We start from the raw sequence: 24,920 nt of genomic DNA on the forward strand, positions 1-24,920 counted from the left end.
AGACCCCATAGGGGCTTCCCTGGCAGTCTTTTAGTTAAGACTTCACACTTCTACTGCAGGGGGCAAGAGTCTGATCCTAGTTGGGGAACTAAGATCCCACCTGCTGTGTGGTATGACCCCAAAAAAATAAAATAGAACCCCATACCCCACACATGCATACATTTTTACCTTGATCCCCACTACTAAGAATTTATCTTAAGGATGCATTCTAATATGTGAAATGACAAATGGCAATGATATCCATGACAGAATTAAAAGATTGGAACTGACCTAAATACTCAGGAGGAGCAGGCTGGATAAAAATATTAAGTCTGTTTTATTAAATATCATATAAAATATTAATCTGTGGATGCAAAACGTCAGGAGAAATCATCTGTACTATAGAATGCAAAGTCCCTTGGCCTAAAATGGAAACTTCTGCAGAAAATTCTTATGGGTTTTTTTTTAAAAGACATGTACAGACACATGAGGAATTGACTATCTAGTAAACATGCATTTGAAAGATGCCAGGAGATAATAGCAGAAGCTTTCTACATTTTGGGCAGAAAGGGAACCCACTGTATACTGTGTCCATTTTCACTGCAGGTGAGAGTTTGGTTCAAGGTGTTCTCAGGGTGTTTTAGTGACTGTAGGGCCTGCCGGAGACCTGGATGAGGTGGTCCCACCCTGGGGGATTCCAAGTGGGGGATTCGGGGACTGGTTAACAGGCTCAGAGAGCTACTCCCTGTGCTGTGAAGCAAATGTGCTCAGATACCCAACTTTGTATGTTTTTTATACCTGGAGAGAATTCAGTGCAGCTCTCTTTGCTGTGACAGAAGGAAGTGGGAGGCTTTACTCAGGTGCCCCAGGCAGGAGGGCTCAGCTTGGACTGAGGACAGGTATAAAACTCAGCTCCACTGGAGATGATGAGAGGCTGAAAATGCCAGTTTAGACTCTTACTCTAGATTGGTGCTATGAATATAAGAGAAATACCACTTTTAGAAATTAAAAAAAAAAATAGACTCTGTAACATCTAACTCTGTCTTCCCGAAATTTACTGGAAAGCTTTCGATTGTGTTCTGCCATGCTGACTCCTTAGTCATACAAAGTTGAATGATGCTTTCATAGCGGAATTGAAGACCTTCTAGCTCTGGAGAAACCAATGCAGCAGTTCATTTTCTGGCCAGTGAGATGCGCATTCATACAGTCTTCCTGTATGCTCGGAGCATCTTGAGACATGTCATACGGCAGTTTGGTCCACGTGGCCGTTGGTTTAAAGAGGGGAGGTCACACCCAGGCGGTGTCTTCAGTTGGCAGTGCCCCGGCAGCCCAGTGCGGGGCTTCAGCTCAGTCCTGCTGTCACTGGCAGAACGGTAGTTTTCTCGGTTCTTGTCCTCTCAAGGGAAAGAATTCAGACAAGAGGCGTAGAGCAGTTTTCAGCAGCAAGACTTTTATTAAGCAAAGTGAAAGTGTGCTCCTGAGAAAACATGAGAGTGAGCTGTCTGGAAACCAGAAGCAGTCCACAGTGGGGTGTGCGTGCATGCTCAGTCCTGTCTGACTCTCTGCGACCCCCGGGACTGTAGCCCGCCAGGCTCCTCTGTCCATGGGAATTCCCAGGCAAGGGTGCTGGAGTGGGTTGCCATGCCCTCCTCCAGGGGATCTTCCCTACCCAGGGATGGAACCCACATCTTCAGCACTGGCAGGCAGATTCTTTACCACTGCACCTCCTGAGAAGCCCACCATGGGGTAGGGTTGGGTTTTTAAGCTTAGTGGTCCCTCCCTGTGTCCTGTATCATTTGACTGACAAGTTAATTGACAACTTTGGGTTATATAACTTGCCCCTTAGTGTGCAGGCCCCAACCCATAAGCCTCCAAGTGAAATCCGGGGTGGGGGAGGGGAGGGAGCAGAAACCGCAATGCTCACGTATTATAATGACAGTGTCATGGACCCTGGGTTGCTGAGTCGCTTCTTAGATCTTGGTGTGCCTACACCAACCTGTTCTGGCTGTCTTATCTTGCTTGGTCCTGACTGGGCTGGAAACTCGAAGAGTGGTCCTTGACCACAGATGGAAGATCTCTGGGCATGTTCTGATTCCCAGTGTCCAGAGTGAGGAGGGAAAGATGACCCCGTTCAGGATGGAGGGGCAGGGATCTTCTCACTTCTAACTGCTGACACTTCTCACTACTGACGCTGCCACCAGAGAACTTTTTTTGCCGAGCTGTATGAAACACCGTTTCATTTTAGAATGACTGCCACGCTCTTGGATTTATCTGTGATCATAAATCTTTAGCCTTTATCTGTGAAAGAGTGTCCAGCTGCTTTAAAAAGCACCTGCTGTCATTTATTTCCCCAGAGAATTTTCAGTAGCGTATCTTTCAAAGGTCTATAATTTTATTCATTTTCCATGAAGATGCCAGACGCGTGTTAAAGACTCAAGGCTAGCAAGAGAGAGCACATAGTCAATATGTAGCTCCATCAACTTCACCTTCAGTAGCTTTGCAACAATGGACCCACGGGATACTGTTGACGTTTATCAGGAGTCAGTGTCCAAGTGTGCCATTAAGCTGAGCTAATCAATTCCTCAAATGCATGATGAAAATGACCTGACTCGGCAGGGATTCACGGCAGAAAGCTGAATGTGAATGAGTTAAGTGTGAGCCAATAGAATAAGAGAGAGAGAGATCAATATCAGTTCTATCTGTGGCTCTCAACGTTGGCTGCTCATTAAAATCACCTGGAACCTTTAAGGAAAAAAAAGTATCTTGATAACCAGGCAGAACACCAGACAGTTGTATCAGAATCCCTGAGAGGTAGAATGCAAGCATCAGTAGTTACTAAAGCTTCCTAGGTCATTATTCCAATGTGCCGCCAAGGTCGTGAACCTCGTCCATAGACTGTGCCTCATTAGAAGGAGGCCAAGGTTGCCCCTTGGAACTTCAAGGCTCAGAGCTCCCTCAGAATACTGTACCCAGTTCTGAGTGTTATGATTGAAATGGGCTAACAGAATGCATTTCATTTTTTTAATAAATGTTGGAAGTATGGGCATTTGGCCTCAAAGAGAAGATTTTGTACGAAGGAGGGTGTCAGCATCTTCTTAGTTGTACCAGAGGACAAAATTTAAACAAAGGAGTGAGTTTCTGAGGAAGCACCTTGTATCTGAGCACAGAGAAGGGTTTCACGGTAAGTGCAGCTTAGCAGTGACAGGCTGCCTTCCCAGGCAGTCGGCTCCTCGGCCTTGGGTTTCTTGAGCTGAGGTTGTCCACTTCCAGAAGGTACTTACTGTTGGACAAAACCCCAAACCTGGCAGGGCATCAGGGTCACTGGCGTTGGTGGGCCAGTGGAGTTTTGAAAACCTGCAGATTGCTACATTATACCCAGCCCTCCTTTATCAGAATGTTGGGGTGAGATCCAGAAATTTGTACTTCTTCAGTGTTTCTTGAGATGACAGTGATGAATGATTTTTCTGGAACAACTCATGTGCAGTGTTTGAGAAACCAGGGACCCTTTGATTCTTTGGTTTGCATTTTACTTATAACTCTGTTTCTTCTATAAGCGATGAATGAATGTATGGGTGAGTGAGCAAGTGCCAGGCTTCATCTTCTGGAGACTTGCAGTCTCAGGGGAGGGCGAGGGCCCTCTCATGGCTGAATGGGCCTTGTCCAACGAGGGCATCACTGGCTAGTTCTGTCTTGGAGGACATGTGGGCCATTAATGCCCACACAGAAGAAGCAACCCATGAGCAAATATGTTCAGTGAAAAGACGGGATCACATAAAGTTTATTAAGAAAGAAGGTTTGCTTTGGGTTATTGACAGACCATGTGTGTGTGTTGATATTGTGAGATGGGAGACACGGACAGGCCCACGTGGAGTGGGCTGGCAGTGTCTGCATCCTTCATCACACCAACACCTGAGGTCCATGCCCAGCAGTCTACGGCCTCATTTCCTCACCTATGAGATGAGATGTGGCCTCCACCTCACCAGGCTGTTATACCAACTAAATGAGACAGTGTCTGTAAAAGGCTTGGCATCCTGTCAAGGGAAGGGATGAAAGGCTGACCATTTTTAAATATAAACTTCTCCTATAAATTGAAATCTTAGATTTTAGGGAAAAGTTTCCATGAGAATAGTTTTTGCACACTCCTTTGCCAGACCCTTCCATTGATGTCAGCTTCTTACATCACTGGGCACATTCCTCAAACCTAAGAAACCAGTGTTGGTGGTTCTGTTAAAAAGCAAAATCTGAGCAAGTAAAATTGAAAGGTCTAATTGGCGCTATTGAATGTTTTATGAATGGACAGTGTTCCAGGAGGCAAGGAGGGAGACGTTCCAGAAATGGAAAGGCTTCCCCGGTGACTCAAACCGTAAAGAATCTGCCTGCCAATGCAGGAGACCTGGGTTCCATCCCTGGGTCAGGAAGATGCCCTGGAGAAGGGAATGGCGACCCACTCCAGTATTCTTGCCTGGGGAATTTCATGATCAGAGAGCCTGGCAGGCTACAGTCCATGGGGTCACAAAAAGTTGGGCATGACTTTAGTTAACTAACCAGTGTTAGAAAGCGAACACTTTTAACTTTACAAGCAAAACAAGGAATAAACAACGTTATTTCAGACGTAGGTTACCTACGTGGGGGATGGCAGGGGTCTCTGTGGCAGGTGACCTCATCTGCCTTTGGGGATCAAGAGGGCCTATGTGACTGATGACCTCCTTGGTGCTGACCAATGACTGACTGGTTAGGATGAGCTTCCGGGGGGAGGTTGTGACTATGGTTTGGTTAGGTACTAAGTCTTGGCTTTAGCCAAGTGACTCCATTTTGGGCCTGTCCTTTCTCTTTTAACACTACATTATTAACTAAACTCCAGACTTTAACCAGTAATAGTATTTTTAATTATTGTTAATGGAAATCTAAAGTTTATCATGTACCTCAAGGTCCCCCAGATTTGGGACTTAAATGTCACAGCCACTGTGCTTTTCTTTGCTGCCCTGAGTTAGGTTGTCATATACTTCCATCAGCAGTGGGAAATTGTAAGGCAGGAAAATTACCAGGATGTTTTCCTGAATGATTAGGCTGGAGCCTGGCTCAGCAAACACACCTGCTCCTCTCCAAATGGTGCATTCTCCCAAGTCAATGCTGGGAGAAGAGGCTGGACCATTTCATTCAGGCCCAAGCCCAAGTTACCCTGTTTCTTCAAAAACAAGGAAACAGGTTCGGTGACTTCTGAAAACACGAAGAGTGCTTTTTCTTTTGGAAGTGAGGACATTTTACTCAGCTGTTCAAACGCATTCAGAGAAAGCCACTAAAGCTCTTTGGCTCTTGGGCACGAGCCCCAAATTCCAGCCCTAAAATGACTAGCCAAGTCATTCCCCAGAGATGGATGCATACCTGCTCCGGGTTCTGCCGGGGATGGAATTTGGCTGGTGGGGAACTGGGACCCAGGGAAGGGCATGCAAGGAGACATGGGTAGGCTGTGGGCACACAGCTTCCAAGAAGGATCAGCCAGGTTCAAGAAAACAGTGTGACTGCACTTAATGCCATTGAACTATGCACTTGCAAAATGGTTATGGTGGTAGATATTTGGTTATATAGTGAAAAAAGAAACTGTAAGTCACTGAGTCGTATCTGGCCCTTTGCAACCCCATGGGCCATACCCCCCCGCAGACTCCTCTGTCCATGGCATTCTCCAGGCAGGAATACTGGAGTGGGTTGCCATTTCCTCCTCCAAGGGATCTTTTGCTGTTGTTCAGTCACTAAGTTGTGTCTGAGTCTTTGCTACTCCATGGACTGCGGTTCACCAGGCTACCCTGTCCTTCACTGTCTCCCGAAATTTGCTTCAACTCTTATGTCCATTGAGTTGATGATGCCATCCAACCATCTCATCCTCTGTCGCCCCCTTCTCCTCCTACCCTCAAATCTTTCCCAGCATCAGGGTCTTTTCCAGTGAGTTGGCTTTTTGCATCAGGTGGCCAAGGTATTAGAGCTTCAGCATGCATCAGTCCTTCCAGTGAATATTCAGGGTTGATTTCCTTTAGGATTGACTGGTTTGGTCTCCTTGCAGTCCAAGGGACTCAAGAGTCTTCTCCAACACCACAGTTGAAAAGCACCAGTTCTTCAGTGCTCAGCCTTCTTTATGGTCCAGCTCTCACATCGGTACATGACTACTGGGAAAACCATGACTGTTTAGACCTTTGTTGCCAAGGGGTGTCTCTTTGCCAACAATCATTATCTTGCCACAATTTTTTAAAAATAGAAAAAACAAAATCATAGGGAATCCGATGCAGAAGAAGACAAGAGACTTCAAAACAGTGCTTTTCACACGAAGGTCACCATGCCTGTGGGTTCTCTGTGGGCGCTGCCACAGACTTTTCTGGAACATTTGAAAGCTCATTGGAACCTCACAGAGGCGGGCAGGTGAGCCTTACGTGACAGGTGTGTTGGCTGATTGAATTGCCTCCATTCTGACCCAGTCAGCATTCGCAGCCAGGCCTTGAGAGGTTAAGTGGAATATTAAGACCTCAGTTTGAAGCTAAAATGGTACCTAAGAGTACCATTTTACTCCCAGCAGAACTTAGGGATTCAGAATGCAGCTGGCATGGGCGGGGCTTACCTGTCCAGGTGCCCTTCCACCTGAAGGCAGATCTCACAGTGCAGTTTCACTTCTCAACAGCTTCCTCATTCTTGGAGGCGCTTTCCGACTCCCATTGTTACTTCCATTAGCTGCCCTACGGCTCTGTGAGGTCCATGGGCTTTATTTTAAACAGATGGGAAAAAACAGGCTTTTTTTTTTTTTTTTCCTTTCTTAAGTGACCCAGTGAGGGGTGTGGTGGGCGATGATCCCGGCTGGTCAGACACTTTTATTCTGAGGTGGAGACCTTTGACGTTAATAAACTCCATGTCTTCTCTGGCCTGTGCTTGAACTTGGGGTCATCAGGAGCCTGGTGACCGGACAGCCTATTGTCTTGAGCTTGTGTACCAGCGGGTCCTGCAAACAGGACGGGAAGAGACACTATTCTTTTTCCTCGTTCTGTGGCCACCACCCCCAAAGGTAGCTCGCTCGCCCTCCAGCCAGGGCAGTTTTTTCACAGCATCCTCCTGTGGTTGGTTGAGTCAGGAGCACACACGTGTACCACACACATGGACACGCCCCCCTGCCCCCCTCTTCTCAACCCTGAGTGTCTGCCTCCCCACACTTCATCTCCGGATCCCTGAGGATGGACCAGACCCTGACCACCATCCTTTTGAGAGGTCACCCGTGGCAAGTGGTTCCTGCCACACCATGAAGCGCTGGCTGACTCTGCCAAGCAGGTCGTTTATACGACATGAAAGCTTTCTTCCCCCCGAAGTTGATGTCTCTGGACTGTTTCCCACATCCACGTAAAGGAAAGGAACCGGTTTCCATATTATTTTTGTTGTCGCCCAAGATCAAAATATTTGTAAAGGTTGACTGCGGAGAAGCCCTGTAATTATATCATGGGGGAATTATTCCTGCCTCACACACTTTGTTCATGGTTGGGTAATTCTTTCATGTGCCAACTCCTGTCATCCCCACAGTGCCTTTACTACCAGCAATGACAGCTTTGCTCGTTTAGAGTAAAATCAGCTGTGGTGCCTTGTCTCATGGAACGAACGTTCTCATGTGACGAGGGATCCCACTGCCTCTCAGGCTTGACAAGCTCCTGCAGCTCCAGCTCTAATGAATTTTTTGTCCTGAGCAGGAAGTTAGGGTGTCAACCTGCATGTCAGAAATCCCTGAGTCACTCTCAAATCCAGCAAGGTCCATTAACTGCATTGATTTTCCTGTAAAATTGACTTAGCCCAGCTCAGTAAGCTTACTGACTCCTCCCTCCCTCCCTCCTTCCCACCAACTTCCATCTTTCTGTCTCTGAATTCCCGAGATGTTTACTAACCTTCCTGTGTCACCCGTTCATCCTGGTTCACCTGGAATCTCAGCTCCTGCTGCACAAGTCTTAGCATCTGCCAATCCTTTTATGCCTCATCTTCCACAAAGATTTTGAGACAGTTAACAAGTAGAAGACAATACAAGATAAGGATAAGCGAAGACATCGAAAGTGCACTGTCCCATATGTAGCCACTAGCCACTTGGAGCAGTTTAAAATAATTTAAATTAAAAATTCAGTTTCTCGGTAACACGAGCCACATTTCAAGGGTTATAAGACCCATGTGGCTAGTGGCTGCATTTAGGACAGCAGACATAAAACACATGATGATTTCCATCATCAGAGAAAGTTCCTTTTCACAGCATTGGGAGGTACAAACTCTTGGGTGTAAAATAGGCTGCAGGAATATATTATACAATATGGGGAATGGAGCTAGTATCTTGTAGTAACTGTAAGTGGGTTGTAACCTTTAAAAATTGTATTAAAAAAAATGAATAGTACTCATTACACCAAACACAGGGCCCACCGCGCAATAGTTCCTCAAAATACTTATGAAACAAATTCGTGAAAATGTCTTGGTTTCCTCTGGGGTGAATCGTAAAGATTATTTAGTTTGTTGTTGTGTTTCAAAGGCTCAAAGCAGAAGGGTGCCTGGCAAATGATGATGGACCATGCTTTTACACTTAGAAAATCAGTATTCACATGCAAAGTCTGCAACATGTTAATATTAAAAATAAAATACCGTTAGGGCTTCCCACCAGGGAAGCTGTCCAGAGTCATTGAGGTTGTATTCAAAACGCAAGACTCAAGGCCAGGCCATCCAAGCCGTCTGCTCCCTGCTTCAGGCAGATCTACTTTTCTTGTGTAAAAGCTCTTGTTTGAAAATATTTTCACTGGTTTTTAAAAGAAGGCTGTGCAAAAAGGGTTTAAAATCCTTACTTTCAAATTAAACCATGAAACTCACTGGAGACAAGGCAGGGTGACCTACCTGGAAATAAGCTTGGAAGAATACACGGTGGAAGGAGGTTAGGGCAGGATATGGATCGTGGGTATACAATGGGGGGCAGTGCATGTACACTTTTTTATATCAATTTATTGTTTAAGATTTCATGTTTGTTTCAAAGGCAAGAAAAACACTTTAAGGACGCTGGGGTCTTCCCACTGTGTCCTGCCCAGATTCAGCTTCCCTCTGTCCCCCTAGGGGTCCAGTGGTGGTTGGTGATTGTTTCCTTTTAACGCAGGAGTAAAATTGCCTGTTGTCAAGCATATGCAGGAGCTATTTTTCTTGAATTGTCTGCCTTATTCCTGTCTATATGGCCCACTGTGCTTTCAGAGCAAGCTACTTTTAGGTTTGTTTGTTTAGGAAAATGGAAATGATTTTTCCAATTGCAGGTGGATTTCTGCTGGAACACACTTAGGCCGCTGATGAGTTTGAAAGTGCCCTTCTATTGTGCTGTGTTTTAATGCATGGCCGTCAACAGAACCAAACCCAGGTCTCATCTGGTGCTACCAAGCCTGCCTGTGAGTGGGCTGTAACTCTTGTGCCTCATATTAAACTGGACCTGGTAAACTTGGAAGAAGAAAAGCTGTGGCTTTAGGCAAATCTATAATGTACTCATAGCTGATGAACACAGGGTGGCTGAGGGCTTGAGGCTGCCGTGTCCACCTGAGCCAGAGGACAGGATGGGCACGCACCTGTCGCTACTGGGGAGAAACAGTGTACTCCAGCCCAGCAAGAACGCCTCACAAGTGCCTTCCCTGCAAGCGGCGATGTGAATTAATGTTCACATTCATGAGGTTTCCTCTCCAAGGATTTCAAAGGGTATTGAAATTCATCAAAGAATATTGAAATCCACATCTATTACATGCAACTAATATATACATACACACATATGAAATCTATTACTCTGGCTAATTTGTTGCTTTTTGAACCCCGCTGCCCTTCCTACCCTACATATTAGTGGAAGATTTGTCTTATTTGCTCACTTACATATTCCTTTATTTACATAGATACACACAGACATACAGATACACAGATGCATAGCTTCCCAGATGGTGCTAGCGATAAAGAACCCGCCTGCCAATGCAAGAGGTCCCCTGGAGGAGGGCGTGACAACCCACTCCAGTATTCTTGCCGGGAAAAATCCCATGGAGAGAGACGCCTGGTGGGCTACAGTCCACAGCGTCGCAAAGAGTCAGACACGACTGAAGCAACATAGCACAGACACACAGACACACATAATTACAGCCTCTCCCCCCGCCCCCCACATAGAATCATAGGAACCACAGGAACAGTAAGAATTAGGGCATGATGTTTGTTTTGCAAATGAGGCCTAAAAATTCACAAAGTTAAATCTATTTTCTTGGAGTCAGAGAGCACCCTGACCCAGAGCAGAGTTGAAAAAGTCAGCCCTTTTAGCTCCGAGCTATGTGGTTTTGCTTTTATGCTTTAATCTAATGAGCTGATTCTTTGTTGTGAGAGGGAAGAGGAAAGGGCGGGGCCTTGGTCTGTCTGTAGTGGTGAATGAAACATTTACAGAGGCTCTGGGAGAGTCAGAGATTCTGTGTATGTGTGTGTGTGTGTTCAACCTTGTTCTGACATAACACATAGTTGTGCCCTGGAGCACATTAATCATGGTGCACAGGTCAGAATTCAGCATCTGGGAGGCTCCTTGGTACGTGGGTTTCCAGAGTGAAATTGTCAAAAGAATTTTCCGCTGCATTGTCGCGCAGTAATTACGCAGACAGTGAATACGTGGCCCCATCTTCCCAACAAGGACCCTTTTTTTGTGAGGTTAACGTCCAGAGGCTGTTCCGGAAGAGTTATAATTACTTTTCCATGTTCTCCATAATCAAGTGACCTTTTAGCTCTTTACAATAAGGCCAGTGCACTGGACTTGCAGGTTCGCTGGCGTTCACATGCAGAGGAAGCACAAACATGACGGTAATTCTCTGCGGAGCAGCAGGAGCGCAGGTCTCGTCCCCTTTCCCGAGGGCTGACTCCGTGTTCTGGGACCAGGGAGGGCCGGCCCCTGCCGCGTGCTGCGGAGGGAAGGCGACGGAAGGGGGCCAGGCTGCCCATACTGGTGGCATGAACTTCCGGGGCCCTAGCCTGGTTTCACTGCATTCCCTCGGGCTGCCCCCACTCAGCGGATTGACTGGGCACAGAGGATCCTGATGCTATCCCAGAGCAGTTTCCCAAATGAAACCAAGACTCTGCAAACTGAGGGGAACAGATAAGGTTCTGCCGGCCAGCCGAAGCAGGAAGGAAGGTCCCCCTTGCGTCTGGGGTTTTAACATCGCTGCACTGCTCTTCTAATAAAGAGTTGACAAAGGAAGAAAGGAAGTGAAGTCAATCCAGCTTGGCCTCCATCACCCCTGCCTGCCCCACCGCGCCTGGTTCCCCATGGGTCAGGATGCTCTCTGTGAGAGACAGGAGGTTGTTCAGTACCGGTGGGAGCCGAGACCCCCAGTTCTCGCCCCACCCCGTCCAGAGCATTCGCTCTAAAGTATCTAGATGATGTCCTTTGGATGAACTGAAGAGCTGTCCCATGTGCATTGTCAAGTGGCATGCCCATTTGGAAGTTTGGGGTCAGGTTCCAAGATGAGAGCTGCATACCTGGAAATCAAGCATAAGTTGTGTCTTCCCTCTTTTTACTAAAACCAGGCTGTTCTCGCTGAGCAATTCGGTCCTCCTTTGTTGTTTAGATGTGGTAGGGAGGGAAGGAGAACTTCCCAGCTCCTAAGCGAGCTTCCCCGTGACGCTGAAGGTGCAAGGTGGGTGGTTTGAACAGCAGGAAGCCTCTGTTTCTGGCAGGAGCGCCTTCCTGCCCGAAGTGTGTAAGGAGAAGAAGCAACCTGTAAATTCACAACTGCACCCACACGCTCACACAGGATCCACAGACTAGCCAAATGATAAACATCTCTGTTGTGATCCAATGAAGAATCATTTGCTAAAGATCCAAAGATACCACACCCTTGTAGCTGATGGGGTGGAATAATTTCTGATCATGAGCAGAAAATTGAGTGCTGTCTCAGGAGGGGAAAGGGAAATGTTAGCTGCTCAGTCGCGTCCAATAGCCCCATGAACTGTAGCCCGCCAGGCTCCTCTGTCCACGAGATTCAATAAGCAAGAATACTGGAGTGGGTAGCCATTCTCTTCTCCAGGGGATCTTCCTGGTCCAGGATCAAACCTGGGTCTCCTGCATTAGCAGGCAGATTCTTCACCGTCTGAGCCACCAGGGAAGCCCCATCTCAGAGGGGAGCCTGGTCTAACTCAGATGCTGGAGCATTCTCTACTGAGGCTGCTTTGGGGAAGAATGACCCAATGGATGCGGATGAGGGAGGCAGACCAGTGTGGATAACCGAGGCTCCTGGCTTGAGGCTGAAGCAAGACAGTTGTTTCATTAAGGAACAAAATGGAGGAAGGAGATTAGATTTTGGCAGCAAGATAAATACCTCTGTGCAGAATCTCTTGAGTTTGAGATTCCTATGAGGGGGCTTCCCTTGGAGCTTAGTTGGTAAAGAATCTGCCTACAATGCAGGAGACCTGGGTTCGATTCCTAGGTTGGGAAGATCCCCTAGAGGAGGAAGTGGCAACCCACTCCAGTCATCTTGCCTGGAGAATCCCCATGGACAGAGGAGCCTGGCGGGCTACAGTCCATGGGGTCGCAAGAGTTGGATACGACTGAGTGACTAAACTATCACATACACTGTGGCATCTTTATATCTACCACCGTGAGGTCACTCGGGCAGTGACCTCTGAAAGTCATAAAATACAGGGTCTGGGTCAGTAACTACATAGCTCATTAAGGTCATAGATGTGGCATCGTGAGTTGAAACCATGGAGACTAGAAAGGCTTGCTTAGGGAGAAGGAGAAATGAAGAGAGAGAAGATAGCCAGGGATGGGTTCTCAAAACACAGAAACAGATTAGGATTGGCCTGAAGAGGACGGCTTGGCAAACAGGATTGAAAATGTCACATGGAGAGAAACCAGGGGGCCGGAGAGGAGGCTTCCAAAAGCCTTGAGAGCAGGGCCAGGGCTTTTGGGACCGACCAGCCATGAGTGGATGACCAGGAGCAGCCGTGATAGTACTTCCCTTGGTGGATTAGGTGACTCGGAGGTCAGCAGCAGTCTTGCACAGAACCATTTCCAGCAGTGGCGAGAAGAGAATCCATCGTTTAATCAGAAGAGAAGTGCATAGTAATTAAGGCCATCGGCCAGCTTGTTTGTTTTGGCGACTAAGAGGAAGCAGAAGGATTGAGGAATTCTGCATCAGCGTGGAAAAGAATGGAATAGGCTGTCTAGAGGACAGCCCTTCTGGAAAAACAATACAGATAAACTCATTGGTAAAGCAGAAGGAGACACAGATGCAGAGAACAAGTGTAAGGACACCAGGGCAGAGAGAGAGAGGGTGGGATGAATTGGGAAATGGGGACTGACATATATGACACTACTGTGTATAAAATAGGTAACCACTAAGAACCTGCTGCAGACCACAGGAAACTCTGGTCAGTGCTGGGTGGTGACCTAAAAGGGAAGGGAATCCAAAAAAATAGGGGATGTGTTTATACATGTGACTGATTTACTCTGGTGTACAGTGGAAACTAACACAGCATTGCAAAGCAACTGTGCGCCAATAAATATTAATCAAAAAAAAAGAAAGACAGCCGCAGAAGACCCTGGCAGGGGCTGGGACCCTCGCGGGTACCCTCGCTCCTTTTATTTTATAGAAGCTTTAATTCCCTGGTGGGTCTGGTTGCTTGTCTCTCCTGTGATGTACTTCCCAGTCTATGCTCAGTTATAAACGGTGGAGTCCGTGGTGTTGTCACTGCTCGCTGTGGGGAGAGGGCAGCTGGGAGAGGAGCCAGCCCTCCTGTTTCTGTCTGCTCAGACTTTTCTGCCCCCCTGCGTGCTAAGTCCCTTCAGGTGAGTCCGACTTCTCGTGACCCCATGGACTGCAGCCCACCAGGCTCCTCTGTCCATTGGATGCTCCAGGCAGGAATACTGGAGTGGGTTGCCATGCCCTCCTCCAGGGGATCTTCCCAGCCCAGGGATCGAACCCACATCTCTCACATCTCGGCCATTGGCAGGTGGGTTCTTGACCACTAGCGCCACCTGGAAAGCCTCATTCAGTACCTTCCTCCCTGCCCTCCTCTCCCCATCCTGAGACCCTTGCGGTGTGAGAGGTTGAGCCGGCAGTTCTGGAAAGCTCTGAATGCCGAGAGGAGGGGCCTCATTCCTGCTGGTGCTGGAGGCGTAGGGCAGCAGCGCCTGTGGGTGTAAGGAAATGGCAACCCACTCCAGTACTCCTGCCTAGAAAACTCCACGGATGGAGGAGCCTGGTGGACTACAGTTCGTGGGGTCCCAAAGAGTCAGACACGACTGAGCGACTTCCCTTCACACTCGGGTTGCAGGTATTTTATTCCACCCTGAGCACGTCTCACCTCCCTGCCCAGATTTTTAACCTTTTTTTTTTCATTTTTAGTTTGTCCCTTTTCCTTAAATTGGCTTCTGGCTATCCTGAACAGTTGGTTTGAAGATATTAGCCAGGTTCGTTGTTGAACAACCATGTTTTAATTTTCTCTGGGCGATTCAGCGGGTTAATTGGCAGATATGCACAGGTGTGGTGGCTAGAAGTGTATAGGCTGGGTTCCTGGGCTTGGGTCCCAGCTCCAGCCTTGTGATCACTGACATTAGACTCGTTGCTTCGTTTCTTTGTGCCTCAGTATTTAGCTGTTTAAAGGGGGTGATGGTGGCACCTGGTCACAAGGCTGCCAAGAGGATTCAGTGACTGGTCAGTACCTGTAATATGCTCAGCACTATGTCAGTGCTCAGTAACCGAAGCTGCCATCATTATTAATAATATTCCTTTACTCACTGCTGTTTAAGCCCCTAGATTATCAATATTGGATACAGCCTAGAGCCGAAGGGAAATTAATATATACCAAGATGCTCTGTTCAGAACACCCATATCTTTGTCATTCGTCACCCAGCAATGTCGGGGGGACCCCTGACCCACCTCAGTAGCTGGGACCCCATCCTGCCCTCTTCTGGGTCGTTCTTCACATACCCACCTCCGACGGGGTCTCCTGCACTCCCTCAATTATATTTTTCTCTTGCCAAGGGCTTTTCACACAGCCCTTTGTCTGCTTCAGGTAAGGACTCTTGGGAGCAGAAACCTTGATTTTTGAGGCTAAGCCTGGCTTCTTACAAGTGTCTGTTAGTCCCAGTCTGTGAGAAAGAATCAGTTTCATGAGCTTGTTCCTGCAAGTCACCTCCTCGTTGTTCTAAGGCTGAGAAAATCACCCACGCGTGGATGGAAAAAGAAATGTAAAATGAGATCAGATTAAAGTGAACACAAAGTGGCTCCTACCTGCTACTTTCAGAGCAAAAGTGGAGTGAATTCTTGGTCTGCAGAAGTAGTGGGGTCATTTTGAAGTCTCTTCTAGCGCTGATGTCCTGTGACACACACAGAAAGGAGAGTACAGTTAGGTTAGCGGAGAGGAGGACGTGAAGGTTGCTGGTTTGTCATCTGGGGCTTGCACGTTGATCGGTCATGTTTTCACTGCTAACGCTTTGGTTTCTAACCCTTTGCTCCCAGGGAAGGCCGCTCGAATGCCCACATCAGAGGAGATTACCAAAGAATCGGAGATGTGATGCTGAAGAACATTCAGGGGATGAAGGTGAGTTGCCGGTGGGGAGGTGAGGTGGGGGCGGGGCTCCCCTGGGAAGATAACTCGGGCTGTGATCCCCACCTGTGATTCGCATCTGCATATAGCACAGCTTTGGGGAAACTCCTGCCTCTTCTGGATAATTTTATTTGGCGGCATAAAAGAAAATCCAGTCATTCTGGGGAAGGCCATTTTCAGTACTTTTCCAAAGCTCTGTGTTGTAACCAGAACAACAGGTATTTTCTATGAGTCATTTGAAAAAAACTGTGTAGACAAAACGTTGGTTGACTGAGCATTTCACTGGTAGTCGTTTTGGCTTCTTCGACAGAAATACTGGATTCAGAGCTATGTAGGAATTCCAGGCAATTCTGTGACTTTCAGTTAGTTTATAAGGTAAATACATTTTTGACCATTAAGCAATATCTAAATGACACCAAAGAATGAAAGTCTCCCAGAATGTCAGGACAGAGCGAACCAGTCCCTTAGGTCTGAAATTTTCATTTTTGCCTTTCGTTTGAATCCATTAGTAATTCCTTTAAAAATGGAATGTTTTAACTCACACAATTTATCTTTCAAATATGAATATGTCTGTGTGTGTGTGTTAGTCACTCAGTTGTGTCTGACTCTTTGCGACCCCATGAACTGTAGCCCGCCAGGCTCCTCTGTCCATGGAATTCTCCAGGCAAGAATCCTGGGGTATGTAGCCAAATCAACCCTGAATATGCATTGGAAGGACTGATGCTGAAGTTGAAGCTCCAATGCTTTGGCTGCTTGATGCAAAGAACTGACTCACTGGGAAAGACTGTGATGCTGGGAAAGATTGAGGACAGGAGGAGAAGGGGGAGACAGAGGATGAGATGGTTGGATGGCATCACCGACTCAAGGGACATGAGTTTGAGCAAGCTCCAGGAGATAGTGAAGGACAGGGAAGCCTGGAGTGCTGCAGTCCATGGGGTCACAAAGACTGCGTCCATGGGTCAGACAGGACTGAGTGAACAACAACATTCATTCCCTTCTCCAGGGGATCTTCCCAACCCAGGGATCAAACCTGGGTGTCCTGCATTACAGGTGGATTCTTTACTGTCTGAGCCACCAGGGAAGCCTGAATACGTTTATACTTAACATTTTAAAGCAATCTTCCTATATCTCAACCTCCAAAGCCTGTCTAACAACCTTAACTAATAACTAAGCTTGTTGTTGTTGTTTAATCACTTCGCTAAGTCGTGTCTGACTTTGCGACCTCTGTCCATGGGATTTCCCAGGCAAGAATACTGGAATGGGTTGCCATTTCCTTCTCTAGGGGTTCTTCCCAACTGAGAGATCAAACCTGCTTCCCTGCATTGCAGGCGAAATCTACCCGGTAAAGAAGGCAGGTTGCTTGTCCCGTCACCATTTCAGTCCATCCAACCATCCTTCTGTCTGTCTATATCTACCACCCATCCATACTAGCTGAGAGCCTATAATGTCAAAAGCACTGGTAGAGTTACAGTTATTGTTGAGGTTTGAAAGTGTCCCACCCCCTCGGGGATAGCCCCGAGTGCTCCCTGTTTACCAGCTCCCCTTGCGACCCTCCCACGGAAGGGTGCCCTTGCTTAGACATCCACGCTCCTCTCCGGTCACCTAGCATCTAAAATCTCCTAAAAATAGACCCGATTTCCACCCAGGGCAATTCTTCCCCCTCCATCTAGTGAGCTGGCATTTTTGCATTTAGTCGGCTTCCTCAGTTGTGCTGGCATTTTAATTACTGTGCCAACGCCACAAGCATTTATGGTGTGGAACTCTGTGCAAACAAAATAAAAATAGATGGGGAGGCTCAGACTCTGGCAGCATTTTAAAGAAATTGGTTTTACTTTTATTTTTAGTTTTTATTGTGGCTGTTATTGTCGGTTATAGGGAATTTTTATAAAGCATGGAGGGGAGCAGCAGAAGGTTCTAGAGAAGTGCCAATGTTGGCACTTCTGTCTGCAGTGCTTTGCACGGGCTCCAGCTTGCAGTCTTTCCTGCCCATCCCCCTACCCGGGTGTCCACCTACACACGTGCAGATGTTCAACAGGGCTGGGGACATCACTGGATTTTGTCCCCAGACCCTCCGCACGGGATGAGCAAGCTGGCCAGGGCTCCAATCCCGCCTAAAAGTCAGAGGCACTCAGGTGGTGATCTCTCACCCAGGCTGAAATGTTCTACTGGAAGCATCAGCATTTCACCATCCACACATACAGAGGAAGCCCTCACCTTGTACCTTGACCCTTCCCCTGTGACCTTCCCCCCCCCCCAAGGCCTGGTCACCTCATGCCCCCTCTCCTCGTTCATTTCCTAGCACTTCCCTCCCTCTGGCTCTCAGCTCTCTTCCCCATGACTCACCAGCTACCTCTTATCCTCCCCAGCCACCCTGATGAGGCTCCAAACCCGCCTTGTGTCTCTGTAGTTTAGAGAATACAGCCCAAACTCAAAAGCCTTCCCTGGACAGTTTTGCCAGGCCCCTTACCCCTCCACCCACTCTACCCCATCGTTCATATTCTCCTATGTGCTCCAGGGACCTTGCACCCACCTCTCCAGGCACTCAGAGCCTTGCAAGACCCCTGCCTGAGCGGGATGCCTGCAGTGGTTTGTCTGCTCATTACTGCAGGCGGGCAGCAGGCCTCCTGGAGGTGCCGACTATGTGTTTTGGGCCCTAAGTATGTAGTGACAGGATGGACACTCTCAAAAAAAGGGATTGCACGTGTGTGAACACTGCATAGAGCTACATGCACGCACACTCATGCACACACACTGACATATCCACACACACAAGTGAGGGTGTGTATAACTGGCTGAATCCAAATAAACGCTGGACTGTCCCAGTGTCAGCGTCCTGGTTGGGCTCCAGTGCTGTAGTTAGACAAGATGTGAGCAGGAGGGGAGGCCAGGGAAAGGGTGCGTAAGACCCCCTGGACTTGTCTTTGCAACTTCTGTGAATCTATATGGGACTTTCCTGGTGGCTCAGCGGTGAAGAATCCACCTGCAATGCAGGAGACGCAGTTTTGATCCCTGGGTTGGGAAGATCCCCTGGAGGAGGAAATGGCAACTCACTCTAGTATTCTTGCCTGGAGAATCTCATGGATGGAGGAGCCTGGCGGGCTACAGTCCATGGGATTGCAAAGAGTCGGACACGAATGAAGCAGCTCAGCATAGTACGCGTGAATCTATATATCTATATTTTTTAAATCACCAAATAAACTCAACAGGGAGACCACGTGATAACAGCTAAGGGGGACAGGAGGAGGAGGAGTCACTAACTCTAACTCGGCCTGGAGAGCAGGGAAAGCCTCAGAGCTGAGCCTGAAGGGGGCCCTTAGAAGCAGAGTGCCCTGTGCCATGGCTCTGGGTGCGAGAGCCCGGCACATTCAAGGGCAGGTTGTTCAGTAGGTGCCGGAGTGAGTAGCAGGAAGCCACAATCGGGGGGCAGGAGAGATCACTGATCAGGGCTCCATGCACCCTGCCGAGGACTCTGGAGGTTGTCCTGAGATGGTGGGAGTTCTTGGCATATCTCAAGCAAGAGGCAATGTGCTCGACTGCATCGGTGGAAGTTCCTTTTGGGGACACTCGAAAGTCGGGGGCAGAAGTAGAGGCAGAGACCCCGATGGAGACACCCTGGCAGTGGCCAGAACAAGGGCAGTGACCACTGGGCGACTCCAGGAACAGGCTTGCTGTCTGCAGGAGGTAGAATTGGTAGGTCTTGGCGAAGGACTGGAATCTTCTCCCAGTTTTTCTGTCTTGAGTAACAGGTGGCAGCACCCATCCTGGGGTGAGAGGATTGGGGGGCAGCCTCAGTTGTAGTAGGGTGGGGGGAGTGGGGGGGTTGATGTCTGGACTCCTGGATTTCCAGCTCTTTGTGGGGCATGGGAATGGAGATGCCAGGATTGGGAACCTAGCTGTTCTGCGAGTCGGCACACAGACAGTGAGCCTGCTTCTGGGAATGAGGGGGAAGACAAGGACAATAGCTGCCACGAGAAGGTAATCCCTTCTGGAATGCTCTATCAGACTTCTTACCCTGCAGGTGTCTCCACCACCACCGGTTAAAGGAAAACAATATTCAGCAGCAGTCGTTAAGGATGGTAGATCAGACTTAGTTCAGGACCTTTGCAGTAGGTGCGGGGACACTGCAGGAGAGCTTTACAGTGGGGGAGAGACTGGGTTCAGCTGTCATTGCAGTGGGGATCTCCAGCCAAGGATCAGGGCCAGGCTCAGAGGGTGTAAAAGTGCTCGGAGGAAACATCAGGGTCATGAGGGGGAATTCTAGCTGAACCAACCTAATAGGATTCTTGGTGAAGACATCCCCTGGTGGGCAGTGGCAGATGAAGACCCCCAATGTCAAGGGTGGAGGGTTCTGGTTGAACTGACTTATAACAGGATTCTAAAACTGAATGGTACAAGGAAGTGTACAGCCAGGTCTGGGAGAAGGTTCAGGAGCCTGACAAAAGTTTGCCCAAGCACAGGATCTCGGTCAGACTCCAGTAGAGAAGGACCAAGGCTTGTCATTCCCATCCACTCTCCAGAATCCAGCAGAGCAGGTGTCTTACGGCAGATGCTCAGTTATTACATAAGCAAAGGAGAGGGAGCCAAACAGAAATGTGTACTTTTCACTATGTGACGTTTATTGAGTGGCCCTGGCCTCTTTGGCATTTCTTTTTCTTTTTTTTTTTTTTTTTTTTTTTTGTCATTTTGGAGAAAACCCCAAGCCCCCCTGAAGGCACTCCCATTCATTTATTTCCCCCGAGTTTCACCAGTCTTGTTTTAAAAGGACACTTACATCTCTAGTGTTCCATATACATCTCAAATATTTTATGATCCCTGTGTGTTTTAAACTGCTCTGTACTTTTATAGAGCTTTTTTATTTCATCCTGAGAACTTAAATAGTGAAATAGTAAAGGCATGAGATTAAACAAGTGGGATGACATAATGAAAGCAAAGGTGATGCCCGGGGAGAGTCGAGCTGCGGTGGACCACGTGGCTGAGCCAGACTCCGCCCCTCTCCCCGGCCCCGCCCCCTCACCGGCCCCGCCCCTCTCCCCGGCCCCGCCCCCTCCCACGTCTCCCCCACCAGCAACTGGCGGCGCACTTGTGGAAGCACAGCGAAGCGCTGGAGGCGCTGGAGACGGGCATCCGGGGCTCCCGGCGGCTGGAGGGCTTGTGCCGAGACTTCGAGCTGCAGAAGGTGTGCTACTTGCCGCTCAACACCTTCCTCCTGCGCCCGCTGCACCGCCTCATGCACTACAAGCAGGTCCTGGAGCGACTGTGCAAACACTACCCGCCCAGCCACGCCGACTTCAGGGACTGCCGAGGTGACTGGGGGCGGGGAGGCGGAGGTGTCTGGGATTGTGTCCCACGCGGGGCAGACACGCTCTGTAGGACCTGGTCCGATATTTCCTGTTTCCCTCTTGGTCTGTCCTGTCAAGAAGGCAGTAATGACTCGCTTCTCTTCTCCATCCTCTTGCCTGCATTTTCTCCTTCCATCCTGGGTGGTTTCGTGCAAAGAACCCTGGAGAAGCTCCACTGAGAGTCAGTCCCTTCCAAAAAGCTTCCATTCACCTGCATGGTAGAAGCTCATCACTTTCCCCTTGGGTGGGCCACCAGAAGCGGCTGGTAATAAACACTACTTGCTCGTTGCTGCAGGGCATTCATGAGGTCACCACAGTGAGCATTTCAGGTGCATCAGCTCTCAGTCTTCGAGAGATGCCTACAAGATAATGGATAGCTCATTTTACATATGGGGACCGCTGAGACCAGAGAGGTTAAGGAACCTTCCCAGAGTCACACAGCTGCAAAGTAAACGACTTGTAACCTAAACCCAGAACCCACATTCGTGACCATCCTTCCCTACCAGCTAATGATGATGATATTACTCACTGTCCCTCCCTCAGCACCTGGGCCAGGTACTGTGCCAGGTATCTTTCTGACATTAACACCTTTACTTCTTTAACAACCCCATGAGAGAAGGCTTGTTATCTCATTTTATAGATAAGAAAACAGAGGCTTCAGAGGGGGTAAAGGATTTGTGAGTGTCGCTCAGCTGGCCAAAGATGGGAGCTGACACTATAGACCCTGCTTTTCCCACTGTAAGACGCATCGTCTTTTTGAACTTACCTCCTCTTCTCATGTTCTTTGTGGTCTGTTACTGTCTGCACTCCCTGGCCTGGACTGGTAGCTCTTGGGGGCTTGTAGCCCTTGGGGCCAGGACATTCTGCAGCCAGTCTGTACACAGTGCACCCTCCCCAGGTGGTTCTTGACAGATTACAAGACTTTGCATATGCATTAGTATGTTAGGATCGGTGTCTCTTGTCTAAAGCATGTAAACTTAATCTTGGTTTTTAGAAAGGCAACCCAAGGGAAGACTTGGTAGAGTAATGAAGACATTGTTCCCTGGTAGCTCAGTTGGTAAAGAGTCTGCCTGCAGTGCAGGAGACCTGGGTTCTATCCCTGGGTTGGGAAGATCCCCTGGAGAAGGAAATGGCAACCCACTCCAGTATTCTTGCCTGGAGAATCCCATGGACACAGGAGCCTGGCGGGCCACGGTCCGTGGGGTTGCAAGAGTCGGACATGACTTAGCGACTAAACCACCAACACCACCACCAATGAAGACATTGGTAGTTCATGCAACGGGAACAGAAATGGCTCGAGATGTGGTTTTGACTTGCTATAGACGGCAGTCTTTAAAACAAACCATGTGGCCTCAGGCCTTGGCATATTCTATTCCTTCCGCTTGGACGCCCCACCACCTTCTGGTCCTTTCCCTGGCAGAATCCTCCTCCTCCTCTAAGGCTCAGTCTGTGCCTGACCCTCGAGGCCCCAACACTGAGAGCCCACCGGTGTAGGGGAGATGTGCCCAATATTGGAAAATTTAGTTGCAGTTTTCTTTGCAGCCATCTTGGTAAACACTATAAATGAGTGCAGAAGGAAAAACCAGGACATTCTGGAATGTTCGTTGCCCAAAAGTGTTACACTATCAGACCCTTTGCCAGAAAGATCTCTTCTTTGCCCGGGATTTTTCTGTGGCCTCTTTGCTCACTCTGCTCTGTTCTTTCCAGCTAACAGGAAGGGAGAAAAATCTCTGTCGTGGGGACAAAATTCCAGGCACTCTTACCCCCTCGCTGCTGCCCCTTTATGCCAGCAAGTAATTCTAACTGAAGGACAGCTGTCCACCACCGAGCTATGAAGGGGGCATTGACGTTTTCAAGATGGTTTGCGGGAAACTTAAAGCATGCAAATCAATATATAAAGTACATCACTCAGTTTTTATTATTGAGAAATAGCAGTGTCTTCCCTAGAAGAAAGGCTTCTAACATAGTTCAGCCACCAGAGGATATTACCGTGGAGAATTAAGCTTCAAGATGTAGGGGGAAATGACCCTTGTCAGCCGTGAATGCTGCAGTTTTTGTGTCTGTTTCCCTCCTCAGCTGCTTTGGCAGAGATCACAGAAATGGTGGCCCAGCTTCACGGTACGATGATCAAGATGGAGAATTTCCAGAAGTTGCATGAACTCAAGAAAGATTTGATTGGCGTTGACAATCTTGTGATCCCAGGAAGGGTAAGTTCTCTCTGCACACTCTGGAGATGAAACCAGAAAGACTTGTGTGCGCTAAGTTGCTTTAGTCGTGTCTGACCCTTTGCAACCCCATGGACTACAGCCCACCAGGCTCCTGTCCATGGGATTCTCCAGGCATGAATACCGGAGTGGGTTGCCACGTCCTCCTCCAGGGGATCTTCCCCACCCAGGGATCAAACCCATGTCTCTTATGTTTCCTGCATTGGCAGCCGGACTCTTGACCACTAGCGCCACCTGGGAAGCCCCAAGAAAGACTTGCAGTGACTTACATTGGAGCGTTTTGAATATGGACATCCCAAAATTAAAATACACTCCTTCTGAAGTGGCTTTCTTCGCCACCTGGGGAGACAACTGGGAAAATGCCTTGAATATTGCAGGAGCAATTCAGAAATTTTGGGTCAGAAGAAGATAGATGAATCCTTTGACTTCATATTCTGCTTTTTCTCCTTATTGGCTGATGTGCTTATTTACTTTCTCCCCACCATATTCTGAGAGGCTTTGAGATTGCTTGTTTAAAAAAAAATTAGGTAAATGAAGATGGGAGGAAAGGAAAAAAATTTTTAAAGAATTGCGTAAAGGACTTCCCTGGTGGTCCAGGAATTATAAGATCCCACGTGCCTTGTGGTGGCGCCCCCCCCAAAAAAAAAATTGAGTGAAGGGGCAATAGAAAGCAGAGAAGAAGTTAGTTCACAGAAGTGTGCTATAAATTCCCATGGAACTGGGAAAGTTAGAAATTAAAACTGTAGCCAGAACACTGTTCTGGGAGAGATGCACATTCACTTTTGCTATTTAACCTTTACTTCCCCATGGGGCTTCCCTGGTGGCTCAGGCAGTAAAGAATTCGCCTGCAATGCAGGAGACCAGGGTTTGATCCCTGGGTCAGGAAGACCCCCTAGAGAAGGGAATGACAACCACTCCAGTATTCTTGGAGAACTCCATGGACAGATACCGTCCATGGAGTCACAAGGAGTCAGACACAACTGAGTGAGTTAAAACTTCCACTTTTTCCATGCACGTGACAGGTAGGTCATTCACAGTAAAGGACCTCAATATCAAACATGCTCCCTCCAGGCCACTGGGCATTTTAAACATACAGGGTAGCCTGCCTCTTTCCAACTCTCTTCCTGGGAAATAGTCATTGACCAGGAATTAAAAATAGTAGCTCCATCTCATCAAATCTCTACATGGGAACTTTTTCTACCAGCTCCCCTATCTCAAACTACACCTAACCCAGGTTCAGAAGGGCATTTTATTTTAGCTTCTTTGATCTGTCATATACCTACCTTAAACTTCAGGCAAGTATCCCTCATCTTTTTGGGTATTGGGTCTTTCTGTTGGGAAGCCTAATTACAAAGCTGAGCAGAGTATCGGCTATAAAACTTCAGAAGAGTTATGTGGTAACTGTCAGCTGGAAATTAAAGCTGGGACTTGACTTTAGCTCTACTGGTGAGAAAATTCTGCCAGGACTCAGCACGTCACAACCCGTGTTCACCCATCCATGCAGAAGCCTTTAAAGCCTTGCAGAATCGGTATAATTTTCTCTTAACTTCGGATGTTATAAAATATTTAACATATTATATGCTTGCTACACGGCAAACAGAGCATCTGTAAGGAACTTCTTCTTTTGAGAAATCATTTCCACGGTGCTGTGAAAAGAGCAGTGGATTGGAGTAGGGGGCCCTGGGTTCACTTTCTGGCTCCAGCAGAACTGGGCTGTCTTGCCTCCTGGAGTGTTCCTTTCATTCTGTAACATGGGGACCATAATTTGTCTGTCATAGGTTGTGTGTTC

General features: G+C 48.1%; 1 protein-coding gene across 1 annotated transcript in view; it reads left to right on the top strand.

The window, feature by feature from the left end:
* FARP1 (FERM, ARH/RhoGEF and pleckstrin domain protein 1) overlaps positions 1-24,920 on the top strand; it is a 301,894-nt gene that overhangs the window by 266,121 nt on the left and 10,853 nt on the right. The window contains exons 17-19 of the mRNA XM_065902356.1: positions 15,480-15,561; positions 20,633-20,870; positions 22,983-23,113. Coding sequence (XP_065758428.1) covers positions 15,480-15,561; positions 20,633-20,870; positions 22,983-23,113 — 451 coding nt within the window. The remainder of the gene's footprint in view (positions 1-15,479; positions 15,562-20,632; positions 20,871-22,982; positions 23,114-24,920) is intronic.

The sequence above is a fragment of the Muntiacus reevesi genome, chromosome 11 (assembly GCF_963930625.1).
Source record: "Muntiacus reevesi chromosome 11, mMunRee1.1, whole genome shotgun sequence".
NCBI lineage: Eukaryota > Metazoa > Chordata > Mammalia > Artiodactyla > Cervidae > Muntiacus > Muntiacus reevesi.